The 22,741-nt window shown below is 34.5% G+C and overlaps 1 protein-coding gene across 5 annotated transcripts in view; it reads left to right on the forward strand.

Annotated features, from left to right (window-relative positions):
• The window catches only part of Erc2 (ELKS/RAB6-interacting/CAST family member 2), a 1,093,013-nt gene that overhangs the window by 560,970 nt on the left and 509,302 nt on the right, over window positions 1–22,741 (forward strand). For 3 of the 5 annotated variants that reach the window (XR_002821190.1, XM_004631628.2, XM_004631629.1), the window contains 2 exons: window positions 3,185–3,325; window positions 17,439–17,632. Coding sequence is in view for 4 of the 5 variants with exons in the window: in XM_004631628.2 (XP_004631685.1) it covers window positions 3,185–3,325; window positions 17,439–17,632 (335 nt within the window). In the remaining variant the exon portion in view is untranslated. Of the gene's footprint in view, window positions 1–3,184; window positions 3,326–7,452; window positions 7,489–17,438; window positions 17,633–22,741 lie in introns of all 5 variants that reach the window. The other 2 variants (XM_004631626.2, XM_004631627.2) reach the window with 1 other exon arrangement.

Below are 22,741 nucleotides of genomic sequence, written 5' to 3' on the forward strand. Positions count from 1 at the left end.
TCATGTAAATTCTTTTCTTGCTGATACCTTCTGCATATCTTCTCTGCTCTGCTGAATGTACACAGTTCAGCTCCCTGAAATTTTTTTTTATGCCTTACCACAGTTATATGCCTTAGAAGATTCCATATTTTTAAAAATTCAGTGAACATTTGCTTGAGATAATAACAGAACTGATAACAATAGCTCCACGTTGAGTGAGGGGCTGTTGTGCATTAATGCTTGTGCTGTGTGCTTAACTTTTGACTGAGCCTCACAAATGGATCACCCATGTTCTCAGGCTTAGAGATAAGGCACTACTATGGTCATTGTGTTATAGATAAAATATGGTTGCTCATCTGGAATTTTGTTTTTATGTTACAGTAAATAATTTAAAACAGGATTCTCATGATAGAACAAATGTGAAGACAGAAGATAAATGTTACTTGTGCTTTAAAAGTAAGACTGAATACTTGAAATAAATTTCTTGCTTGGGAGTTCTGGAAAAAATGTATTGAATTATACTCCCTATATTCCAGAGGGTACTTACAGTCTCTTCTGTTTTCTGCAGTATACCTTGGTAGAAATGTATGAGAAGAAGCAGTCATACACATTATTTTATCCATTCTCCACAACTCTTTAAGATATGCGTCATTGTCTACAGCTGGGCCCTTTGCATTATTTTTGTCTACAAGACGTGTTGCTCTTCTTTAGGACTGTTCAAGCTTTATAGCCCTTCTGGACCAGCCCTGTGTTCAGTTGTCTGATTCCCAGCTTCATAGCATTATCTCATTCTTTGTATGTTGGTAAATCTACACAAATTAAAGTCCAGTCTCATTTGGGGAATCCAGACATAGAAGGGTGATGAATAAGAGGAATTTTGAGGAAACCCAGAAACAAAGCTATGCTAATTTCTTTTAGAGTGAAGATTTTTTTTTTGATATGAAGATTTAGAATTTAAGTCACTTTCTGCTGTTTTACTGCTAATTCTGTGATGGTCAACTGTTACCTACTGTAATTTGTATGTAGTAGAAGGGAGGCCAGAAGCATTGTTCTCATATGTCCTATCCTTCATTGATTAGAAATGTTATTTGTGGTTTTGTACCATAAAGTCAGTGAATAAGTTCCAGTTGAAAAGACACCTTCAAGATGAAAACTATCTTTTAAAGAGTGACAACAATGAATGAATTTTATACACTTCCAGAAACATTTATTGCACCTCTGTAGTCTGTTTGGCGCTGAGCTGAGTGTGTCAGATTCTGCTAGAAAATGGAATCATATTAAGACATCTGAATAGATTAAGGAATTCACTGCAGGGAAACGGTTTGTACATTATGGAGTTAGGAAAGGCCAATATGTGTAAGGTAGGCCATCATGAAGAGCAGACTAAAAACCATCAGAAGTTGATGGTATAATCACAAGCAGAATTCCTCCTCCCATAGGTTCTACTCAGAAGCCCTTTCCAATGGTAGGGTCAGGTCCACCCAGAGTATTGAGGGTAATATCCTTAAAGTGAACTGATTGTGAATGTCATTCGTGTCTACAAAATACCTTTATAGCAACACCCATATTAATAACTTGGGACTATGGCATAGTCAAGTAAAACTGGCCATCCAAACCATAAATAAAATTTATTTAAAGAAAACAATATAGTGTTGCACTTAGCAGGGGCATTATAACTAAATTAGCATAATAAACATCATGATGACAACATGACTAAATTACAAAGTCCTTCATTGTTTCTGCAGAAGCGATATGATGAAGAACACTAAAATCAGAGTGTAGACTTGAGTTTTGGATGTATATCTGCTTTTAGTGGCTAGGTGGCCTGTGATATTCAGGTAATGTCAATCTCAGTTTCCTAACCACAAAATAAAAAGAGCTCATCTGTATGTCAGAGTATTAAGGAGCACCTTACTGGATGACAATGTCCATTGTCACAAAGGTCATTCCAATGTCATGAAGTGGCCCAACATAAATTAGCTATTAGAGAACTACATGTATTTAGTATCTTTCTTGGTACTACCAATGGATAAAACAAGAAATATACATCATCTGATTTTGGGTGGAAACTACACATACCCATTTTATATCTTGTAATGACCATTGTCCTTTGTCTTAGTCACTTTCTCACTGTGACAAAATTCCCAATAATAAGCCAACTCCAGGGCAGAGTAAAATGGCACAGGGGCCTAGAGAAGGGATAACAGTGTGTCTCATGACATCTAGGAGCAGAGTCAGGGGAACAACTAGAAAGGGAGACATACTCTTCCAGGCCACACACCCCCGGCCACCTCTTCTAACCAGGTCCTACCTTCTCATATTGCATTTAACTATAAATTCATCAGTGGACTAAGACACCAATGCATATAGCGCCCCCATAATCTGATCACCTCCCCAAAGCCTGGCTTATGATCACCTGTTGCTCTGGGTGGACATCTAGGTAAAAACCACAGTACCCTTGTTAAGTTACAGTCAGTGATCTGAGAAAGAAGTTATTTCTTTGGTTTTTGAAATTCAGACTGTAAGGGCAAGTTCCTAGTTTCTGGACATGACTGGTGACTGAAAGAATAGAGGTAATTTCATTCTGAGTTGCAGAGATTTGTTCTGTATATTGAATCTAGACTATGAAGGACTGAAAAACAGAATCTACTTTAGTTTAAAATTTAAATATGCTTATCTTTGGTTCTCCAGAAGATGTTTGAAGAACCAGTTGTTACTTTTCAGTTAAAAAATATCGATTGATTAAAAAAAAAAAAGAACTTAATAAGTTGTTCCTTTTATATTTGATTTGCCCTTGGTGGGGAAAGCATTAACTAGATGTTTTCTGTCATAGTTGTCTCCCAGTCTGCGTGGTCTGACATCAATATATGTAAACGGAAGGTTCATGGTGTCTGGTTAGCCATGACATGGAAAGACTGCCTCGGGACTCACGTCATTAGCAGGACTTTGAGCTGTGAAAAGTGCCTTTGCTGACTACACCATTTGGTCACATTTGATTTTTTCTGCTATGAGATCCTTCTCGGTTCTGTAGGCTGGCCAACTTTAATTTCCTGGCCAGAGCTGACTATTGTTACCTTAGTAAGACTATATTTACTCGTTTTGTCTAATGTGTGCTTTATTGTTGTGTGTGGAATCAAATTGAAGTCATTGTTAAGAGAAATTGTGGTGTTTTACTTACTAGCATTCTTTTTTTTTTTTTTTTCAGTCTAGTTTAATTGATCTCAAAGAGCATGCATCTTCATTAGCCTCTGCAGGGCTGAAAAGAGACTCCAAATTAAAATCTCTAGAAATTGCGATCGAACAAAAGAAAGAAGAATGTAGCAAATTGGAAGCACAGTTAAAAAAGGTAAGTGAAGTCTAAGAAAATTCTGCTTATTTAAAAGTGAACTTATAAGATGGAAAAAAAGAGACATCTTTCAGAGGAAACAAAATCCTTATCTTTTTGCTGTCTGCTGATAAAAGAATTAATTAAACACTCTTAACTTTATCCTAAGAGCTCTATATCAAATCTGTCTGTGAACCTGAAAAATTACTTTAGGTTTCCTGTGAAAAGAAAACTTGAAAGATAGTAAAAAAGTATTAGAAGTAAAAAAATATTATAAAAACCAGCCATTACTCTCTGGGCAAATCTCAACTATCAAAAAGTAAATGAAAATTGTTTGAACAAAACAAGGAACTCAGGGGGCCCATTATTTTTTGATAAACTTTTACTGCCTTCAGAAGTAGGTTAATATTTGTATTACAGCTTTGCAAAAGTTTTTCTAGCAAAATGACATATCTAGAATTTCACAAAAATAGTCGAGTCCCTAGCATATCTGTAGAACAACTATTTGTGTTTGACAGAAAAAATGGCATTACTGTCTTAAAAAAGCTTGTTCTATTTAGAAAGCTTTGGAAAAGTAAGCAAGCTCTTTATATTGTGGCATTCAAATGTTTTCTCTTACCCAAACATTTTTGTGGAGTGCATTTCCAGTCATGCATTGTTCCTTTGACTCCCTGTGTTGTTTGGTATGTCTGCACTCATTGTTCACATAAAACTCATAGCATTATGAGTTTAAGCATTTTGTTTCCCTTTGAAAACTTATAAATGTATTCAAAAGTGATCGAGTCTAAAAATTCAAATAAGGCATATAAAAATGTCTATAACTTCTTATGTAATAGAATGAGTATGAGCTATAGTTATGAAAATAAATGACATGAATGGTCAGGGATTTGAAGGAATCATATGTGTGAATGAACTAGTGTGGATATTTTAAATTTTAACATGCTGTTTTGTCTGATGCAGTATATGACTACTTTGTACTCACGTTACGTGGAATTTTAGGAAATTGTCATGAGAAATTCCATACTAACTCTACAAATTTATATAATAAAATATAAATATACAATCTTGCCTCCTTTTAACAAAATGGCAAAAAATCTAGGTTGCAAAAATCTATTTAATAATTCACTCAACATCTCCCTTATTTTAAGCAATATTTAGTTAAGCAGAAACCTTGAACAGTAAATAAGTAAAGTACCCATTTTAGGGTATTTAAATGAGATTGACTTGGCTATTTATGCATTGGGGTATGGTATACATTGTTGACATATATATATATATATATATATATATACATACACACACAACTGTGTTCTACAATATGGTATACATGTATATACATATCAGGAAATTCATATATGAAGATACCTTTTATTTTATTGTGCATTTTGTGATCATAAGGAAGGCTTGGAAGTAATTTTGAAAGAAAAAGACATTCACTGGCTCTCTGTAGTGGTTCTTTACACTGTCTTGATTCATTTGCAGTCTGCTGAGTGTGGAGGAAGGGGATCTCAAATAGACCTGGGCCAGAGAGATGCCCTCTTTTAATTCTGATAAGCTATCATCGAGATCATATTACATGTCAATCATTTGTGATTTTTATGGATACATATTCCACACCCTCCTTTTTTAATGTAGCTCATCTGTGGACTTTGGAATCCCCCAATAATTAAAAAGGAAGAAGCTTACATACTGATTGATGCCTTTAGTTTTCATGTACATGTCTCGATTAGTTTAATTAATCATCTTCTACATTTTCACCATAGCTGTGGTTTGCCCATTAGATCACCCTCAGTGTGTATTTTCCTTTGTCTCTCAGGTGGACACATTTACTAAAGTTCACAGGCCAAATCCTGTGAATGTTTTAACATTATTTTAACAACATTTTAATATTCTGTATTACCAAGAAGTGACAAATACAGTTGTGTTACTGTAAAGGAACTATTTAATTTATTTCTAAGTAATTATATAATCTTTGTTTAAACTATCTCCTAAATGCATAGTACAGTGAACTTTAATAAGGTAATAATAATTTCAGCATTTTTATGCTTAACCTGCAGATGCTATTTTATTATTTTTGGCTCTCTAACACTACCTAAATTGAAGAGTTTAAAATATTTTTCAGTAGTGTTTAGTTTGTGCTAATAAATAGTTTTGTAAAAACCTCAAGTACCCATCACCTTAAAGAGAATTGAGATCTACAAAAAAAAATTGAAAATATAAACCAACAGTGTATGAATATGCATATAAACACATCATTTACTCATGGAAAAATAAGCAGCTATAAAATCTTAAGGAGTGTCTGGGCCTCCTTTTAAATAAAAGGGTATGTGACCTGTGAATAAAATATAAAGGCTCACTAAATGAAAGCTGAAACATAATAGTTTTACTATGTCGTAAATATACCATGGAGTCCCAGTGGAATTTTGCTCAAAATTTGTGAGTGTCTAGGTATTTTTCTGCCATAAAATCCATACAGTGTCATAGATGTATTCAGATATCTGTCTCCCAGTGATGATAAAATCCAAATTAGATTCTTATTTTTGTCTCCTGAACAATGCTTGATCATTGGAAATCTGAGCTTTTCATATAAGTTTGTGTAGAACATTTACATGCATAATTTTAACCCTTTACTATGTGGTTTCAATTTAGAATTTCTTCAAGTTCTTTATGGTGAAAACTGGCGATAGGCAGAAAAAACCTTTTCTTCACACATTCCATCCTAACTCCTAAGAACAGTGCAGTCAAGACGGCATGGTGGCACGCACCTGTAATCCTAGCGCTTGGGAGGCGAAAACAGGAGGATCACTATGAGTCCAATCTGTATAGTGAGACCCTGTAGAACCTGTCCTAAATACATTTAAAAAATAAAAAAAAAATAGTGCAGTCAAACTCTCAGATATAAAGAAATTCTCACTATTACTGACACTTCTTAAGTAAGGCTAATCAAATGATATGTGCCTTCTAGTTATGAATGTGCTTTATAATGCAATGCATTTATCAGTTATAGACCTGCAGGATTGAGAAGAAGCTGGTCATAGATGTATGCATCATGTTGTCTTTCAAAAGAGTATTTTTAGGTTCAAAATATAAAGGGCAGATAAGCTTTCTGAGTAAAAATCAGGGCAGAAGCAACAGCAATTCAAAATGTTATTATTTATTCTGTTTAGTAATTTCCCAATGAATGTCATGCTTGAAGAGGAAGCATTTTAAATCATAAAAGAAAAATCATTTACTTTTTGCAAGTCAGAGTAACAGGAGTCCTGGCCCCTAGAAAGGCATATCTCAGCTTGAAGTAATAGTTTCTATAGTATTTCACCTTTTGCACCTTGCTGTTGAGCCCCAAGTTATGGCAAATATTTAAGAAACACAACCAGAAAGTACTATTTAAAATAATAGTAAGTAGTACCTTGAAGACCATAGCCATTTAATTCTCTATATAATATTGACAGGATTGTAAAGCCAGAATTTCTTCAAAAATTATATTTTTAAAATTAATTCTCAAATAATAGTCAAAGCTGGTACTAGGCAATGGACAATACTGTATCATGATTCTTTTAATCTACTACTGACTTAAATTTTTCATTTCCAGATTAAGATTTAACTTAATCTGATAACATTTTGCTTACTGGTACTTTGCTACTATTAACCTGCCATTTTTTAATCTATAGTTTTTGAAGTTAAAGTGAATAGGCTAGTCAGGCTTGTATTAATATGGAAGAAGTATAAAATCAGTGATAAGCTTCAATTAATCTTTTATTATTACCATCTTTAAACTTCAGGAAATAAATTGCAAGCTTGGCCAACAGTACTTCTTCTGATTCATTGCTGAGGCCAGCACTTCATGTATCATCAAAAGTAGACAGCTTTCTTTATTTCACGGGTTATTTAACTTGAGAAAGGGAAAGTAACACAAACCTTAAATTTCTTATTCTAGCTATTCTTTTTTAGGAGCCAAAGTCAACAATTGAATTTCCCTAGAGCATCTCACTTTCACTGTGGAATGTTTAGAAACTGAATTTTTTTCTCTTTTTTTTAACGACCAGTTTGTCTGTGCGAATGCACTGGATTTGTGGAGCTAATGCTGTTTTTCTGGATCTTTCCTTCTTTCCCTGTCTATGCTTCAATGCCTCCCCAACTTTGCAATGTAGCAAGCTGAGCAGTTGTTCAATCAGATGTACAACCCAGTAAGTCACTTTTGAGATTTCCCGCTGTAACATATCAAAGCATGAGGATCTATTGATCACATGTCACATTGCGCTGAACTGGGAAAGTTTTGAAAATATTTATTAGCCTCTTCCTGTTTTCATTCTGTCAAAAGAAACTGTGGCCATTGCCATTTCTTTTGAAATTTAAAAATTAAGAACTCAAAGAAATATTTCTAGCTCTGATATGATCATATTCTTAACTTCAAATCCAAGACTATAGATAAAGAAAAGTCAGTTGAATTTTAGGCTGATGGAATTTATCCTTAGATACTTCAAACATGGACTAATCTGTGTTAAAAGCAATAGTATTTGTAAAATAGCAAACAACTCAATGAATGCTCTATTTGTAAGATAGACATTAAACTTGATGAGATTTAAAAATAAGCCCATACTCTTTGAGGTGGCTAAATGCTTTATTGTGGGTTTTTTGTAAGAGTTTAAAACATGTCATTTGGCTAAAGATAAATCATAATTCAGTCTCCTAATAATAGATGATAGCAATTCTGATTGTACCAGAAGGGAATACCAAAAAACAAAACAAAAAAGGGTAACTTTTAAGAATATTTTTGGGCTAGCGAGATAGCTCTGCAGTCTAAAGCTTCTGCTTAGGCAAGCTTAGCAGTTGCAGGGGACTGCAGTTCAATCCCCAGCACCACGTGCCATGCCAGCCCCACCCTCAGGGTGGGCTCAGCCGGCCAAAAAAAATAAAAGAATATTTGTAAAACAGTCCAGATGCTACCAGCTGTCTTAGTGACAGGTATGCATTTATATGAAGCAGTTTATTTGTTTCTTTAATTCATTTGAGAAGGGCACTTTTTGGTGTTGTTAACTCAAGTGTATTCCTGGGAGCCTCTTTAAGGTGACTTGAATTTATCATTCGACAGATGTGACATACACTATCATGCATTAGGATTTTCTCTTATGTATAAATTCCCAACTTTGGTAAAAGGAGTGTTATGGATAAAGGACAAAACATTTTTATTTGGCGAGCTGCTTTTATGGGATACAGCATTGCATATGGTACCAAGGATTGAACCACAGTCCCTGCACTTGCCTAAGCAGGCAGTTTCTACCCTCTGTTCTTTTCTACAAATTTTATTTGTGCAATAAGAATTTCTAAATCCAACTCAGAACATCTTTATTAATCCCTTAGCCTAGGTACAGGTTTTAGCAGAACAGCAAACAATCAACCCAAGCTTCTTATCCCATAGCACTTGGATGGGAGTGGTAATAAGCGGGCTGGAAAACAGTAGGGAAGTGAAGGAAGGCAGTGGGCTTGTAGTATCTTCAAGCTTGAAAACTCACCCTAGAAAACAAGTGCATTTTCTTTAGGCTTTTTAAAAAAGAGGTTTAGCATAACCCCATGGAAATAATTTCATAATTCCTAGTTAGGGAGAGGAAAAAAAAATCTACATATGTCATGGTCTGGGCGTGTAAAGGACAGATGGAGATTGTTTTGTTCCTGTAGCAGCAAAAATTTACCAAGACCATGGTAGGAGGTTCCTATGCCTGTCAAGATAGATAGGATCAAGAAATAACTCTATTAACTTTTAGACTATTTTCAGAAATATTTGTGACATGACAACATCTACTTTTCCTTCCCTTCAGCACCACGATGAGTCTCCAATAGGCAACAACAAACATTCCACTCTTTTTGGCAACTAATTCAAAAGTCCTTGCTCCCCTCCCGCTAAATTAATTAAGCCACCCCATTGGTTTGGCATCCTGGGAATATAGCCAACACTCATTTGGTCTGCCTTTGCCTGCAGATAGTCTCAGGTCCAATTCTTGGGGCTGGGAGGGATGCAGTATGATGGATTTTTCTTTCTTACAGTCCTTTTTAAAATGACTGCTTTCCCAAGTTATAAAGATAATATATGACCTCAGTAAGAAATCTGCAAAACTGTAGAAGGATAAAAGAGAAAAGAAAATATATGCTGTCTCAGTGCACAGAGATAATAATCGTGAGGAACATTTGGATCATTCCTTCCCCAGACATCTTCTTGTTGGTATTCTCTTTTCTTCTTTTCCTCTTTCTTCCTCCTTTTTTCTTTTCTTTCTCCCTCTTCTTTGTCCTTATTTGCTCATGTAATACTCTATTTGTTTTCATGATATTGTGTTGAAGTGTTTATTAACTTTTATACCATTGTCATCTAATTAACTATTCTTCCAAAATATTCTTTTAATAATTGTATAGCATTCCATTTTATTTATTTATTCCACCAATATTGAAAAATATCTTTCTATGTTTGATTACATTTCCTTCTACTTATGTAGAGTAAATTTCTGAACCAATGATCTTTAAAAGCTACTAATAGTCCCTGCTGAGTTGTGCTTCAAATAAATTCTTCCAGGCCACATTTTTTCCACTGGTTAAATGTGGCCACATCCTGGACTGTATTGAAATTGTCATTTTACATGAATATGGCAAATTCTTAGGTAGTTTTTTCTTTGTGAACTTTCCTCTCTTTAATGACGTTTTAGTTTTTCAACACATTTATTATTGCATATATTTTTTATGATGTAAATTGTTTAAGTTATTTAAGTATTTGCTTTTGAACTTACTGGTTTGTTCATTGGTTTATATGTATTAGTCTATGATTTAGATAGAATTTATGTCAGATATGTGGTAGTTTTTAAAATTTTTTTATACATAGTGAAAACAGGATTTTGAACTGTATTTGTCTTTTTAAAGATTTCTTACCTGCCTCTTTTCTTTGAAGTCATTCTTTAATTTGATTCACCTATATTTACACTTTTTTTTTTTTTTTTTTGTATTTTGGGGAAGGGTCTACAGGGTGTTCAGGGTCTCAATACTAGATCAGACTCATAGTGATCTGCCTGTTTACAGCCTCCCAAGAACTGGAATTACAGGTGCGCACCACCACACCCAGTCTCAATTGCCTTCTCAGCACGCCCCATGGGCGGGGCCAGCAAGGCAGGCCTGGGAATTGAAGTCCCTGGCCCCAGTGCCTGCTTACAGGTGCTTTAATCTGCTGAGCTATTTGGCCAGCCCTAAAGTTTTGAAATGTTATTTTGATAGCAATTTTGCCCCATTAGCTGCCTTTATTTTATTTTTTATTAATATTGACAAGTGAGATTCTTTGTTTTTAATTACCCCCACCCTATTTATCAAGTAATTCTCTCTTTATCTATTGATCTTGATACTACTCATTGTATACTAAGCTCTCATGTGCTTTCAGTTATTATGACTTCACAATTGTTTTAAGCATCTAGAGAAACAAATTCTACCTTCATTTAATTTTTCACTTCATCATAAGGTTTTTAACCTTTCATTTCCTATCATTCCTAGTGAACCTTAGGATCACCTTTTTAATTAGAAAGCACAATTCTGATTATCTTAATTTGAGTGTACTAATTTTATAAAACAATTTTGTAGTACTTAGTGTATTTCAAGTAGTATTTTATCCTATTCGTAAACTTTGTACAACTTTTATTTTTTCAGTGTTTTCACCATAATATTTGACATTTTCATGTTAGAAGCCTGTTATATTTTTTTAAAGATAATGTAAAATTCTAAATTATTTTAACTTTGGTAATTTTTAAATTTCTGTTGCAAAGGATATATTTCTTTTAGTTTCTAGCCAGTTATTGGTACCTAGTAAATTTCATTGATTGTTTTATGTTTACTTTTAATATGGCTACATTTCACATTTTTTGGTGAATTATACTACAATTGTTTTGCTACATAAGATACTTTTACAGTCAGTTATTTGTCAGTTTTCACTCACTCAGAGCAGGCAAGGATTAAACTTTGGCGTCCTATTGTATTTTTTCCCCCAGAATAGAAATAAGCCTTTTACTTTTTTCTTTTACTTTACTCTCTCCATTATACTAAGTGATAGTCAGTGCCATTTCTTAGGAATCTAAAGTTTTGCTTTGTATCCTTATTATTTCTCATAATAAAAACCTTTCCACAGCTTAACTACTGGTCTCTGCTCCTGAGGAGTTTTGTCATTGTAAACACTGTGCAGGTTATCTTTAGTTGAGTCCTTTTTCTTCTTTTAGTTAATTATGGACAGATAACATATTTTTAGTAGTCTCAGATACCTTTTTTGCTGTTTCCTTTTGTGCTCAGAGATGGTATTAGAAATCTTTCATAAATGTTTAGGACTTCTGAGTGCCTCAGTTTAGTGCTTTTCATATTGCCCCTCTTGCTGCCAGGCACTAGGGGTAAACTGGCTAAGATGACCTTGAAACTCCTCTGATATTACCCACAAGGGTCTCCATCCTACATCCCCTCAGTCCTAGTTACTGTCCATTTGAAATCCCATCTCCTCTGAAAACATGGTTTGCAGAGCTCACACTTTACATAAAGGTTTAGAAGAAAAAGATCAAACATTTTTCATTCCAGAGAGATGAAAGTCTTGCTAATTTTCAGTGAGTTCTTCCTGCTGTATATGTCATTGTAGGACTATACAATCCTTGGAACATGATGGACTGAATTATAAATGTTTTCACAATTATTGTTTAGACTTAACAGTTTCTTAAGACATTTTTAGCCTATTTCTGAAAAGTATTTCATGCACTTTTAAAACTATATTCCACAGCAGAAAATTACAATTAAGAGATAATTTAGGGTGTACATAGAGTCTTACACACACACATGCGCACACACTTCCTTCAATAGCTCTAGCCTTTTAAGTATCTAAGGAACTCAAGTAATATTAAATACTATGATTTGAATATAAAGGTTTTTTAGAAGATTTGCATAATTATCTCAGACTCTACATTGCTAATTTTAGAAAATTCCATAGATGAAAGGAGTTACATTAATAATCACCTTTGTTTAAGGGGTCTTAAAGAGTACTAGATGCATACTTTTATTCTTTTTATGTTTATAACATGATTTTTTTTGAGTATTTTTTCATATTTATATATCTTATTTGTTCCATCTATAAGAAACTTCTTGGTATGATTGTTTTAATGGGTAAATTTTACATATTCTAGATATAGTTAGCTTAAACTCTGAAATAATTATTTTCTTTAAAACGAGAAGGTATAGTATAGCAAAATACATCATTTTTAGTTTCCAAAAGTATTATTTTGACTCTGTCATTTGGATTTACATTACTTCATTGCATTTGAAATGAATTTAAGTGAATTAAATGTTTTAGCTTTTTAATCACCTATAGAAACTATGTTTACTAGGTAATATTTTGTTCATAACATAGAATTATGTGAATGTTATTATTTCTTTTAAAGTTTAAAAATGTTGAAAATAGTTTATATAACTTGTTCTACTGTTAAGACATGAAAGGAATAGTGAAGCACTGTCAATGGACTGTGCACCACTGAAGTGTTGTGCAGTTAAGAATTGTACTTTCATAGTACATTAACTTATCAAATGATTGCTAAAACACAGCAGCTGCACCGATAAAACACCACCAGAATCAGTAGTTAACATTCTGCCCGCACATTATGGCCATGACCAATTATTTATTTATTTTGAGAGAAACGATTTTTTTTCATTTTTAGAGCCCATTTCAAAAAAAGAATGCTATATAATTGAATATTCTCTGCCTTGTATCAAAGCAGGTTTCTGGGCCAATATCAATGCTTTCCTTTCTGGGGATCTGGAATGATGAAGCTTTTTTAATTGAAAATAATCAGTGACTAATCTCTATAAGATAAATGAGATAAATTGTTGTGTGTATTAAACTCCAGTTTTGGGTTTAGTCACATTTTGCTTCTTTAATTTTTGTACAGTGTTAATCCGAAGTTTCACTGTATTTCCTGAAGTAGTTCTTCCTTCTTTCATTAAAATAGCTGTTAGGTAGCATGGGATGCTACATCCCGAGTCATGCCTAGATATCTCTTTGTTTCTGACTCAGGCTTTCAAGTCTGTTCACAGCAAAATGTGGAGGCTTTCCCACATCATTGAGGCCTCAAACTTTGTTTTGATTATTTCCTTTAGTAGGAAATTTTCCTTACATATGGAAATGCAAGAGACATAATCTGGAGATCCTAAAATCTCACTAATTTATTATGTAATGCAGGTATTCCTGCCATGTTATTCCTCAGCTTCCACGTTTTGATGAGGTATTCTCAAGAGTTGCTCTAAGAGTTTCCAAGAATATTTTACAGCAGAACCAGCTGTCTAGATTTGCCTTTACACAGAGTGGTTTAATCAGCAGAGTTAAATCTCTATACTAAAAATGGAGTGCTCCTTGATATGACTTTGGCTTTCATATTAGAAGTGACAATATAGTTGGGGAGATGCATTAGAAATAAATTCTAAAAAGGGAAAGCCCACACCCATGTGCACTTTCAAGAATTAGATTCCAGACTGACTGAAGCTGGTTTATCTTAGAACTCAATGGACAAGTACCTTCCAGGTGGGGGAGCTAATTTCAAACCTGAATATCCTTTAAAGGAAATCATTACTGTGTATTCATCAGTTTAAGTCTTGAATAGGTTTGAATGATATCATGGTAGGAATTGTTATGATAATGATTTATTGAAACATTTTTCCCTGCCATGTCTAAGATCATTAGACTAAATCTTTTATCTCCTTTCATCACCGTGAAGAATTTAGTCTGTCAGCCCATACTAAAGAGTGCTTGTCATAATTTGAGAACACAGAAGTACTAACTAAATATAAATAAAATGCCTCCCTTTATCCAGTTTTAGAGGAAATTCTAGCCTTAGAATTGTGAAGGAGGCACTGGCTCTGTACATTCAATTTCCTCTTACATTTTTCAGTGTAGTAGCACTGCAGTGATAGTCTATAGATCACAAAATACCACACTCATACTGTAGTGGTTAAATGTTTTATCTTCTCCTCAAAATTTGTGATTCTTACTGAATAAAACTGGTTGCCTGAAATATTTATCAAGTTTTGTGGAGAATTTTGCCTCCAACACTTAAGACAGATTAGGGACTTCACAATTGTGGGAAACTCCATCACTGTCTTCACACAACAGCAAAGAAGCAAGTGTTACTACCACATCTTTATATGACTTTTTTTTTTTTTTTTTTTTTTTTTTGCGCTAGAGGTAGAACCCAGGGTCTTGCATATGCTACACAGTGCTATACCACTGGGATACTCTCCTCAGCCTGGTAGAAACATTTTTAAACTGATATGTATTTATATATACTTGTACTTAATACCCCCTCCAAGAATTCTGGCACTGAGACAAAGTAACTTGATATAAATTCTTTTGCCTGAGATCAATAGATATTGATAAGGAGATGATACGATAGACATATTTATCTCACAGATATTCATGGGACATTTCATTTTAAAAGAAAGAATCATTAGCACCTGCAAGAATCATCTAATAGGAACCACGCAAGGTTTAATATTGGCGAGGAGGTCTTTATTGTAGTAATAGGACCTAACTTCAGCATTGTATGAAGTCATCAGTGTTGGAGTCTAGATTCAAACGTTGTGTTCCCCTCCCCCACTGGCTTTCTGTATCTTTATATTCACATGAACCTTTTACCACATGCACTTATTTATTGGAAAAGACTTCCTGCTCATCTAATTTTATCCAGTATTGACAACGGGCTGTGGATTCTTCTCAAGAATCTGAAAGGATTTCTTGTTTGCCTGCAACTATCCAACTGGCCTTTTGTACGCCTACCACAGAGACTTCTTTGAGTAGGAGGTAGTGTCTGGACAAAAATTAAAGAAGCCTATTAGCTGTATGACAAACTCTGTTTCTGGAATATGTATTATAAAATAATAATCATAATAAAAACACAAATGAATAACATCTACTCATGTTTTTTTCTTTTGTAGTTGTAACTGCCCTTTGAGAGGCTAATTGATTTGCCTATAGACGTAAGGTGCAGGACTAGATTTAGGTCACACAAGTAGTTATCCTATACCCACTTAAAAAAGTAATGATAATGATAATAATCATAAGAATAAAAGCGACCATGATAAACCACAGTGGCTCATTTGTGAATCTTTAAAAATCAGAACTGGGTAGGAATTTTAACTGTATATAAAAATGGGCAACCAAAACATGTTTATTCATTTGTTTTGTGTATTTCTACATAGTGCTCTCTAAATAGTGCTTTTTTAAAAAAAAAAAAGATCTTAAACTCATTGATTGCATAGTTGAAGGAATATATGAGACAGTATTTAGCTGCTGTAGAATAATGGTAGCATGAGAACGGAAGAAGTTAACCTAAAGATTTTTTGTAAGCTATTTAAAAACAATGTTTTCAGGGATTTTCTGTTACAAAAGTAGTGAGTTGATTCTTAACACAAATAAAAGTAGCCATAGAGAGTGCTGTCTTTTAATATAAAGTACATTTTAAAGTAGAGATTAGAAAATTTAAATATTCATCGTGTGAGTTTAAAAAATGTTAGATGAGTCAACCCCTGAAGGCATATTAGATCAGATGTCATTTTTAGATTATTTTAATCATAATGAAAATGTAATAATCTATTTTAATGAAATCCAGAACACATACTAAATAAATGGTATTTTGAGATATGTTGATAAAGCAAAGTAAACCATTATCTGATAGTATGTCAGATTGTGTTTTTCAAGTTCTTTTGCATTAAGTTGAGTTATTTATTAAATGAAGAAATATTACAGTCCCTGAAAGAAAATTATTCCTCCTTTATCCTCATGCTTAAATAATGTTACATGCCAAAATATTATTTTTAAAATGATTGTTTTGTCATAAGTAAGAAATTTATTTTATACTAATTTTTGAATTTTTTCTACTAAACCATTGCAAAGACTGTCAACCTTCTAACAGTAGTATTAGTATTAATTTTTCTAACCATGCATGATTCATTTGACCCCACAGTAGCTATAGCTTGCTTGCCTTGTTTTTCCCTGAAATTCAGAAGTATGTAAGAGCACAATAAATATCTGCTCTACATACCAATATAACAAAACAACTTCAATCCTAATAAGTTGTTAACATTTTATTACTTACACATGAATTGTGGAGATACATACATATACAACTTCTCTGAACTTTCTCTGTTGAATGTGCACTATTGTTAAACTACTTGTTTTTTCCCTGCCTCCTCTTTGAAGAAGTCAATTAGGAATAATGGGAAACAAGGGGTAGGCAAAACATTGCAGTGCAGTGTTATTTCCATCTGTCTCGGAATATTTCAGCCAAAAGTTTATTTTGGGAAAAAAGCCATAATGTGTACGTACATACATACAAAACCACAAATACTTTGGCTGCAAATTATTCTGCAGTGTTGTTGCTGTGTTGTTGCCTGTGTCTGTTCCCCTGTGTACAGCTGCCACCCACCCATGCATGTGTTTGCAGATTCTTGTTTGTCTGCTTGTTCATGGATTAGCTCATCTTCCTCCTGGTTTAGGTTACATTTATTCAAGAGAACAAGACTGATGGGTATGTCTGTTGGCTGAAAAGTCCTTCCCCACTTTAGAGTCTTCTTTTAAACTACATCTTCTGCTGGCATATCTCAGTAGGATGAAGTGCTCACTCATCCGTCTGTCTCTTACATGTTACCTGGCTATATGTATATCCTTAATGGATCTTGGGAAACAATCTAATACTGTGCTCTTTCATTAGCAATGAATTTGGTTTAAATCATCTTTTGCGTTTTAGAATTAAATTGTCTTAGTTTTGCTCACCAGAGCAGGAACAAAGATATCGTAGTCTCTATGTCCACCTTGTCTCCTACTTTTTGGTGGAAAGAAAAGCTACAAGAAGCAGTGTTTAATCAATTAGAAAAGAAACTCTTCATATGAAATAGTGGGATATTTTTAAAGCCACATTTTGCAAGGTCCTGAACTGTGTATTTTTTTTTCTCCATTTTGCCTTTTCAGGGACAGCATACCCATTATTCTTGTTGGTCACTCTCTCTCCAGAGTTAATTTCTGGGCCATTGGTGACTGTACTAGCTATTATTTTAAAACTTTTTCTTAACTTCATTCTTTAAAAATGTAATATTGAAGGCACATAATATTGAAGATGACTCCAGGATGAACCCAGAGTTTGCAGATCGACTAAAACAGCTTGATAAAGAGGCATCTTACTACCGCGATGAGTGCAGCAAGGCCCAAGCAGAAGTAGACCGGTTGCTGGAGATCCTCAAGGAGGTAGAGAATGAAAAGAATGACAAGGACAAGAAGATTGCAGAGCTTGAAAGGTAAGTTTTGCAACTCCATGAATGGTGAGTGAACACTGAACGCTAGGTTGCCCAGTTCAGGTTGTGATTCATTGGAATTCATGTTTGTATTGCGAGCTAGAAATAAATTATGTGAGTCACATGCCTTGGTAAAAGGTATGTTGTATTTTCACAGGGCATGATGATGGTAACTAGCTTATATTTGAGTGATTATATGCTTCTTTGGTGTTCAAGAAAATAGTGATTGATTGTCTTGAGTGATGTCCATCATCCAGCATTTGTGCCAGCAAAGTCATACCAAAAGGTTGGCACATTTGTGATCTGAAACCTCAGATCTTTCCTGTCCAAGATGAGCATTTGTGGTTTAGGTTTGTCTTGATCAAAAGGATATGCTAGAATATGCTTAGTAATTTTTAAGTCAAGATGGAGGGGGTTCCTCTTTTTTGAGTACATCTGACACATCACGAAAACTCAACCTTGAGATTTATCTTTTTGGAAGATCTCATAAGCCATTGCAAAGTAGGTATGCTTGAATAGGGCTCACTTGATAACAAATTCTGTCTAAAGAGGATTATATTTGTGTTCTAAAGTATTTAGATTTTTAGATAAATTGTATCTATATTATATTTATGTATAATATGGTCTCTAAAATAAGCTTATTATCCATGATTTTTTAATACCTCATAAGGAAAGAATTTTCTGAATAATCTCCCATAATTCTATAACCTTCTAGGATTTCTCATTGGTTCAACAATAAGGCAGAATTTGTCTTTTCTAGATTTAGTCCATATGGAAAAGATCAGAAAATTTTGAATAAATCAGCAAATGTTTGCCAGCTCTGATCAAGACAACTGTGAAGCTCTAATGGACTTTAAGACATATAGAGTAGCTCTCTGTGATCTTACAGAAAGCTGATGGGCTTTCGTGAAAGACCTAGCCTCCAAGTTTGCATCTCCTGTATGCGCACTGTGTGGCTCTGTCTTGTTAGAAATGAATCTCTAATGACCTATTAAAATGTATCATGCTTTGCAAGTACCTACTTCCCATGTAAGATGGGATAATTGTATCATTAGGGACAATTGAATGCTAAAATAAATAAATTCTCAATATTAATTAGCTCTGTATTAAATAGATAGGTTAGTTCCCAATAAAACTTCAACATATCCAAATACAATACATGTAAATACAAATCAATTATAATTTCTTTTAACAATGTTAGCATTAGCTTGTTTATAATCTCATATAACTTTGATTCAGTATGATTAGTGTTAAGAATTAAGGCAAGGATTTCTTTTTTTTTTAAGTTTTTTTTTTTTTTTTTGGCTGAACCGGGGATTGAACTCAGGCCCTTGCACTTAGCAGGGAAGCGCTTATTCTACTGAGCCATCTCCCCAGCAGATTTCTTGTTTTGTAAGTTAACTATACAAATAAAAATCTTTTTAGGCTTTGTTTTAATTTTAAAGTGTGTACATATTCTGCCAGTGTTCTGGTTCTTAATAGCTGGAACACTTTTTACTTAAGGTTTATCTGTTTACATGGATCTTTGGAGTTATATTGAAGAACTGAAATCTTTACTTTTTTTTATAAAAAGCAGTCATGAAATCACAGAGCAATTATGACCATATCTTTTTTAGTAAAAAAAAAAAAAAGAAAAAAGAAAAGAAAGAAAGGAAAGAAAAGAAAAGAAACAAAATGAAACTGACAAAATGAATGGGTTTCTGGAGATTGATCCTTGAAGGACCGGAAAGATGGAAAACTAGAAATGAGAAGCATCAGAAAGATGAAAGACTATATACAGCTAGTCTACTGCTTTGAGAAGCAGTGAGCCTTATGGCACTTGTCCTACATCATAATACAAATAATTTTAGTGATAATAATCACAATCACCAGAATAGAGTTTGTATATTTTATGCTCACTGTGTTCTAGTTCCTCTGCTAAACTTTTGACCTGTAATATGTTCTGCCATTTGACCTTACCTACAATGCAGAAATAACATTACTATGATGCTTTATAAATAAGAAGCTACAGCGTATGCAGATGAAGTAACTTTCTTAAGGTGGCAGACATCCCAAGAACCAGAGTAGAGATTTTGAGCCCACGATTGACAGAGGAGCTGCTGAGAATGATCCCTTTCACTAACATGGAGAAACTAGGCCAGTACCAAATAGGCATATGGTACCAAAGAGCCACAGAGCCAGCCCAGATCTCTTCCTGAATAGGATTCATGGCCGGGCTAGGAAGAGATTTGCCTCTTATTTATTAGCTTTTATGAGGAATTTTTTTTTCCACTGAACCAGCTCCCCAGAACTGTAATTGAAAATTAGGATCAGCTACTATAAAAATATACATACAAATAGCTTAATTGTCTAGTTGGACAAACAGGCTTTAGCTAGACACTTTTGCCATTAAATCATCACAAATATTCACAGTTTTATTTCTTCAATATGGAATCCATTAAAGCAGCAGTGATTTTATAGGCATTTATCTTTATGTACTTTCTGCACATTTGCTTTATCTCTGCCTTTGCCTCTCCCCAAAGCTGATGCCTCCCAGGCACTGTAATTCATAAAATGTGTGGTGGGACTTGACTCCATCCCAGGCCTCTGCCTGCCTGTGTCTTGGGCCCAGCAGCACAACGTAGTCTGGGAAATGTCTGTGACCCAGTCCAGACCCCTGAGGAGGTGAGGCTGGTGATCCAGAAGGGAATTTTCTTGGGAAACGGAGGGCTCAGCCTGGGCTGGCGTTATGAAGCAGTATCTTCTGGGCTACATGTGGATTCTGACCAAAACATCTTCCTTGAGTTGTCAGGCAGCCTTTTTCCACATTGGGCGGTATCTCCATTTGCTGGCTTAAACTGCAAAATTTATACTTCATAATATTGGGACCTACGATTTCTTAGCAGTATGACATATATCTCCATTTTGAAGTCATGGAGAAACTCTTACCATTAAGTTTGTGATTTTGAAAATCTAAATTTTGAAGTAAATTTGTGATCTCTGGCTTGTGATATGACCTACCAGAGTGAAAAGGCCTTTTTGAAAAAGCAATTATATTCTAAAATATGCCAGAACTTTATTCTTATGCAATGAAAGGTACGGGTTTAGGAGTAACTTGGATACCCCTAACACTGTTATGCTTTACTCTCAGAGAGCAGTTTATGTTTGCTTTCTGTTCTGCTAATTTTCCCAGTTTTTATTTTCTGTAGCTTGAATTGTCCAAACAACATGTGGCTGGCATTTACACAATGCATTTTTTTTTTTTTTCCAGAACTGGGGATTGAACTCAGGCCCTTGCGCTTGCCAGGCAAGCACTTATTCTATTGAGCTATCTCCCCGGCCCCTACACAATGCACTTACCCCTCACATTCCACATGAATGATGTTTTTCATCAGCCCTTAAAGACCTTGCTCTTCAAGGGGCATATTGCTGTAATGTGGCTGTCATGTCCTTCTGCCTGCAAACTCTTGCACTGGATGCCAGTGGCCCAGCTAGCAGCTTTTGCCTTGGCCTGTTGGCTGCTCTTACGAATTGGCAACAAGAAAGATAGTGGGCCTTGAGCAAGCCCTTGAATTGGTCAAAATCAGGCTTTCTTCCATCAACAATGCCGGATATCGTATTTGCTGCACAAATAGCTAATTATACCTTAAAGGCAGTAAAATATATGGCACTTTTGTGACAGTGCCCATGAAATTCTTCTACTTTTATTTGAATTTTCAAAATTAATCCTTGATGCCTTAAGGGGAAAAGACAATGACAGAGTCTATCAAACAGGATTTACTGCCACTGGATTTCTTGTATCCCACCCACGAGACCATATCATTCTGGTGACCTTTCATGTAATTATCTTAAATCTCTTAGGACATTTGCTAGTGTTTGTCCACAGAATAGGAAACATTTAAACTGAGCCTTTAGTCACATCTCTCCCCTCTGTGGAGGTGAGCTTTGGGTCCTGGGGTGCTACTCTTAAGACAACATCAGAATAGATAACAAGATACCACTTAATTGTCTGGATGGAGGACTAGTGCTACCAGACATTTGAACCTTGAGAAACGACTTTTAGTTTCCTAACAGAAATTTATCTAATATTGAGCAAAAAGCTATTGCTTTTCCTTCTAATCCACTCAAATAATGTGCTGATATAATTTCCTTGGTTTCTTTCAGAAGATTTAAAACTTAAGCTTTATTATTATTGTTTATAAAGTATCATAATATGTCCTAGAAATTTTATTGGGCATGCAAAAACTTGATAGCAGTTCTATTTCTTTTGACACATACTCTTCTCAGTGAGCAATTTTGACTTATGTGTATTAATTTATTTGAAGGGAATTCTTTAAGACAAGCAGCAGGTGGCTGTACATCATACCTTGCAGCCATTTGGGGTGGATCCCAGATGTCATGGATACCTTGAGAATTTGATGAAAATTAGGAACCCTTGAAAAGGCAACTGAATCTTAAATGTTTGCATACTTCTGCAGTATGGGATTCCCTAAAACTTGGCCACAGACCTTAGCTCGATTATCTCTGATCCAGAAGGATTTCAAATGGCAGCTGGAACTAGTGTTGAGGAAGTCTTCCCAATGGCCATTGCCTGAACTAACACATTTTTTTGATCATCTGTATATTTATGATCATGGAGCACTCTGTAGGAGCAAGGAACTAGCAAATCAATCCTTTCATCATGTGTTTAATTTTGAATTTTCTCTAATTTTTATCATTATAGTCAACATTGAAGTCATTGAAATGTTCTAGGCTTTATCCTGGGGTTTATTTTGTTTTATTTTTTCTTCCTATGTGAAATGCTTAAAAAGCTTCCTAATTGTGTGGAATGGTGGGTCCCACTGAGTGTATAGCTGATAAAGTACTTTGTTTATCCACTTTGTTTTTGTAAAAGGTTCTTAATAGGTTAAAAAAATGATCTCTGTTATGTGTTCCTATAGTAGTCTAGAAGAAGATGATCCAAATTTTTTTTCTTCTAATATTTGCTTGGCATGCTGTTTTGACTGATTAAAGCGGCATGTTAGATGTCTTTGTACTAATAAGTTAACAGGCATGTGGTTCTTCTCAAGGTCAAGTTGGAACCTCATTTTCACAACTGAACAACTCTGCTTTTAGCTTTGGAAGTTGCTGTTC

Source organism: Octodon degus, unplaced genomic scaffold, assembly GCF_000260255.1.
Source record: "Octodon degus isolate 3935 unplaced genomic scaffold, OctDeg1.0 scaffold00043, whole genome shotgun sequence".
Classification (NCBI taxonomy): domain Eukaryota; kingdom Metazoa; phylum Chordata; class Mammalia; order Rodentia; family Octodontidae; genus Octodon; species Octodon degus.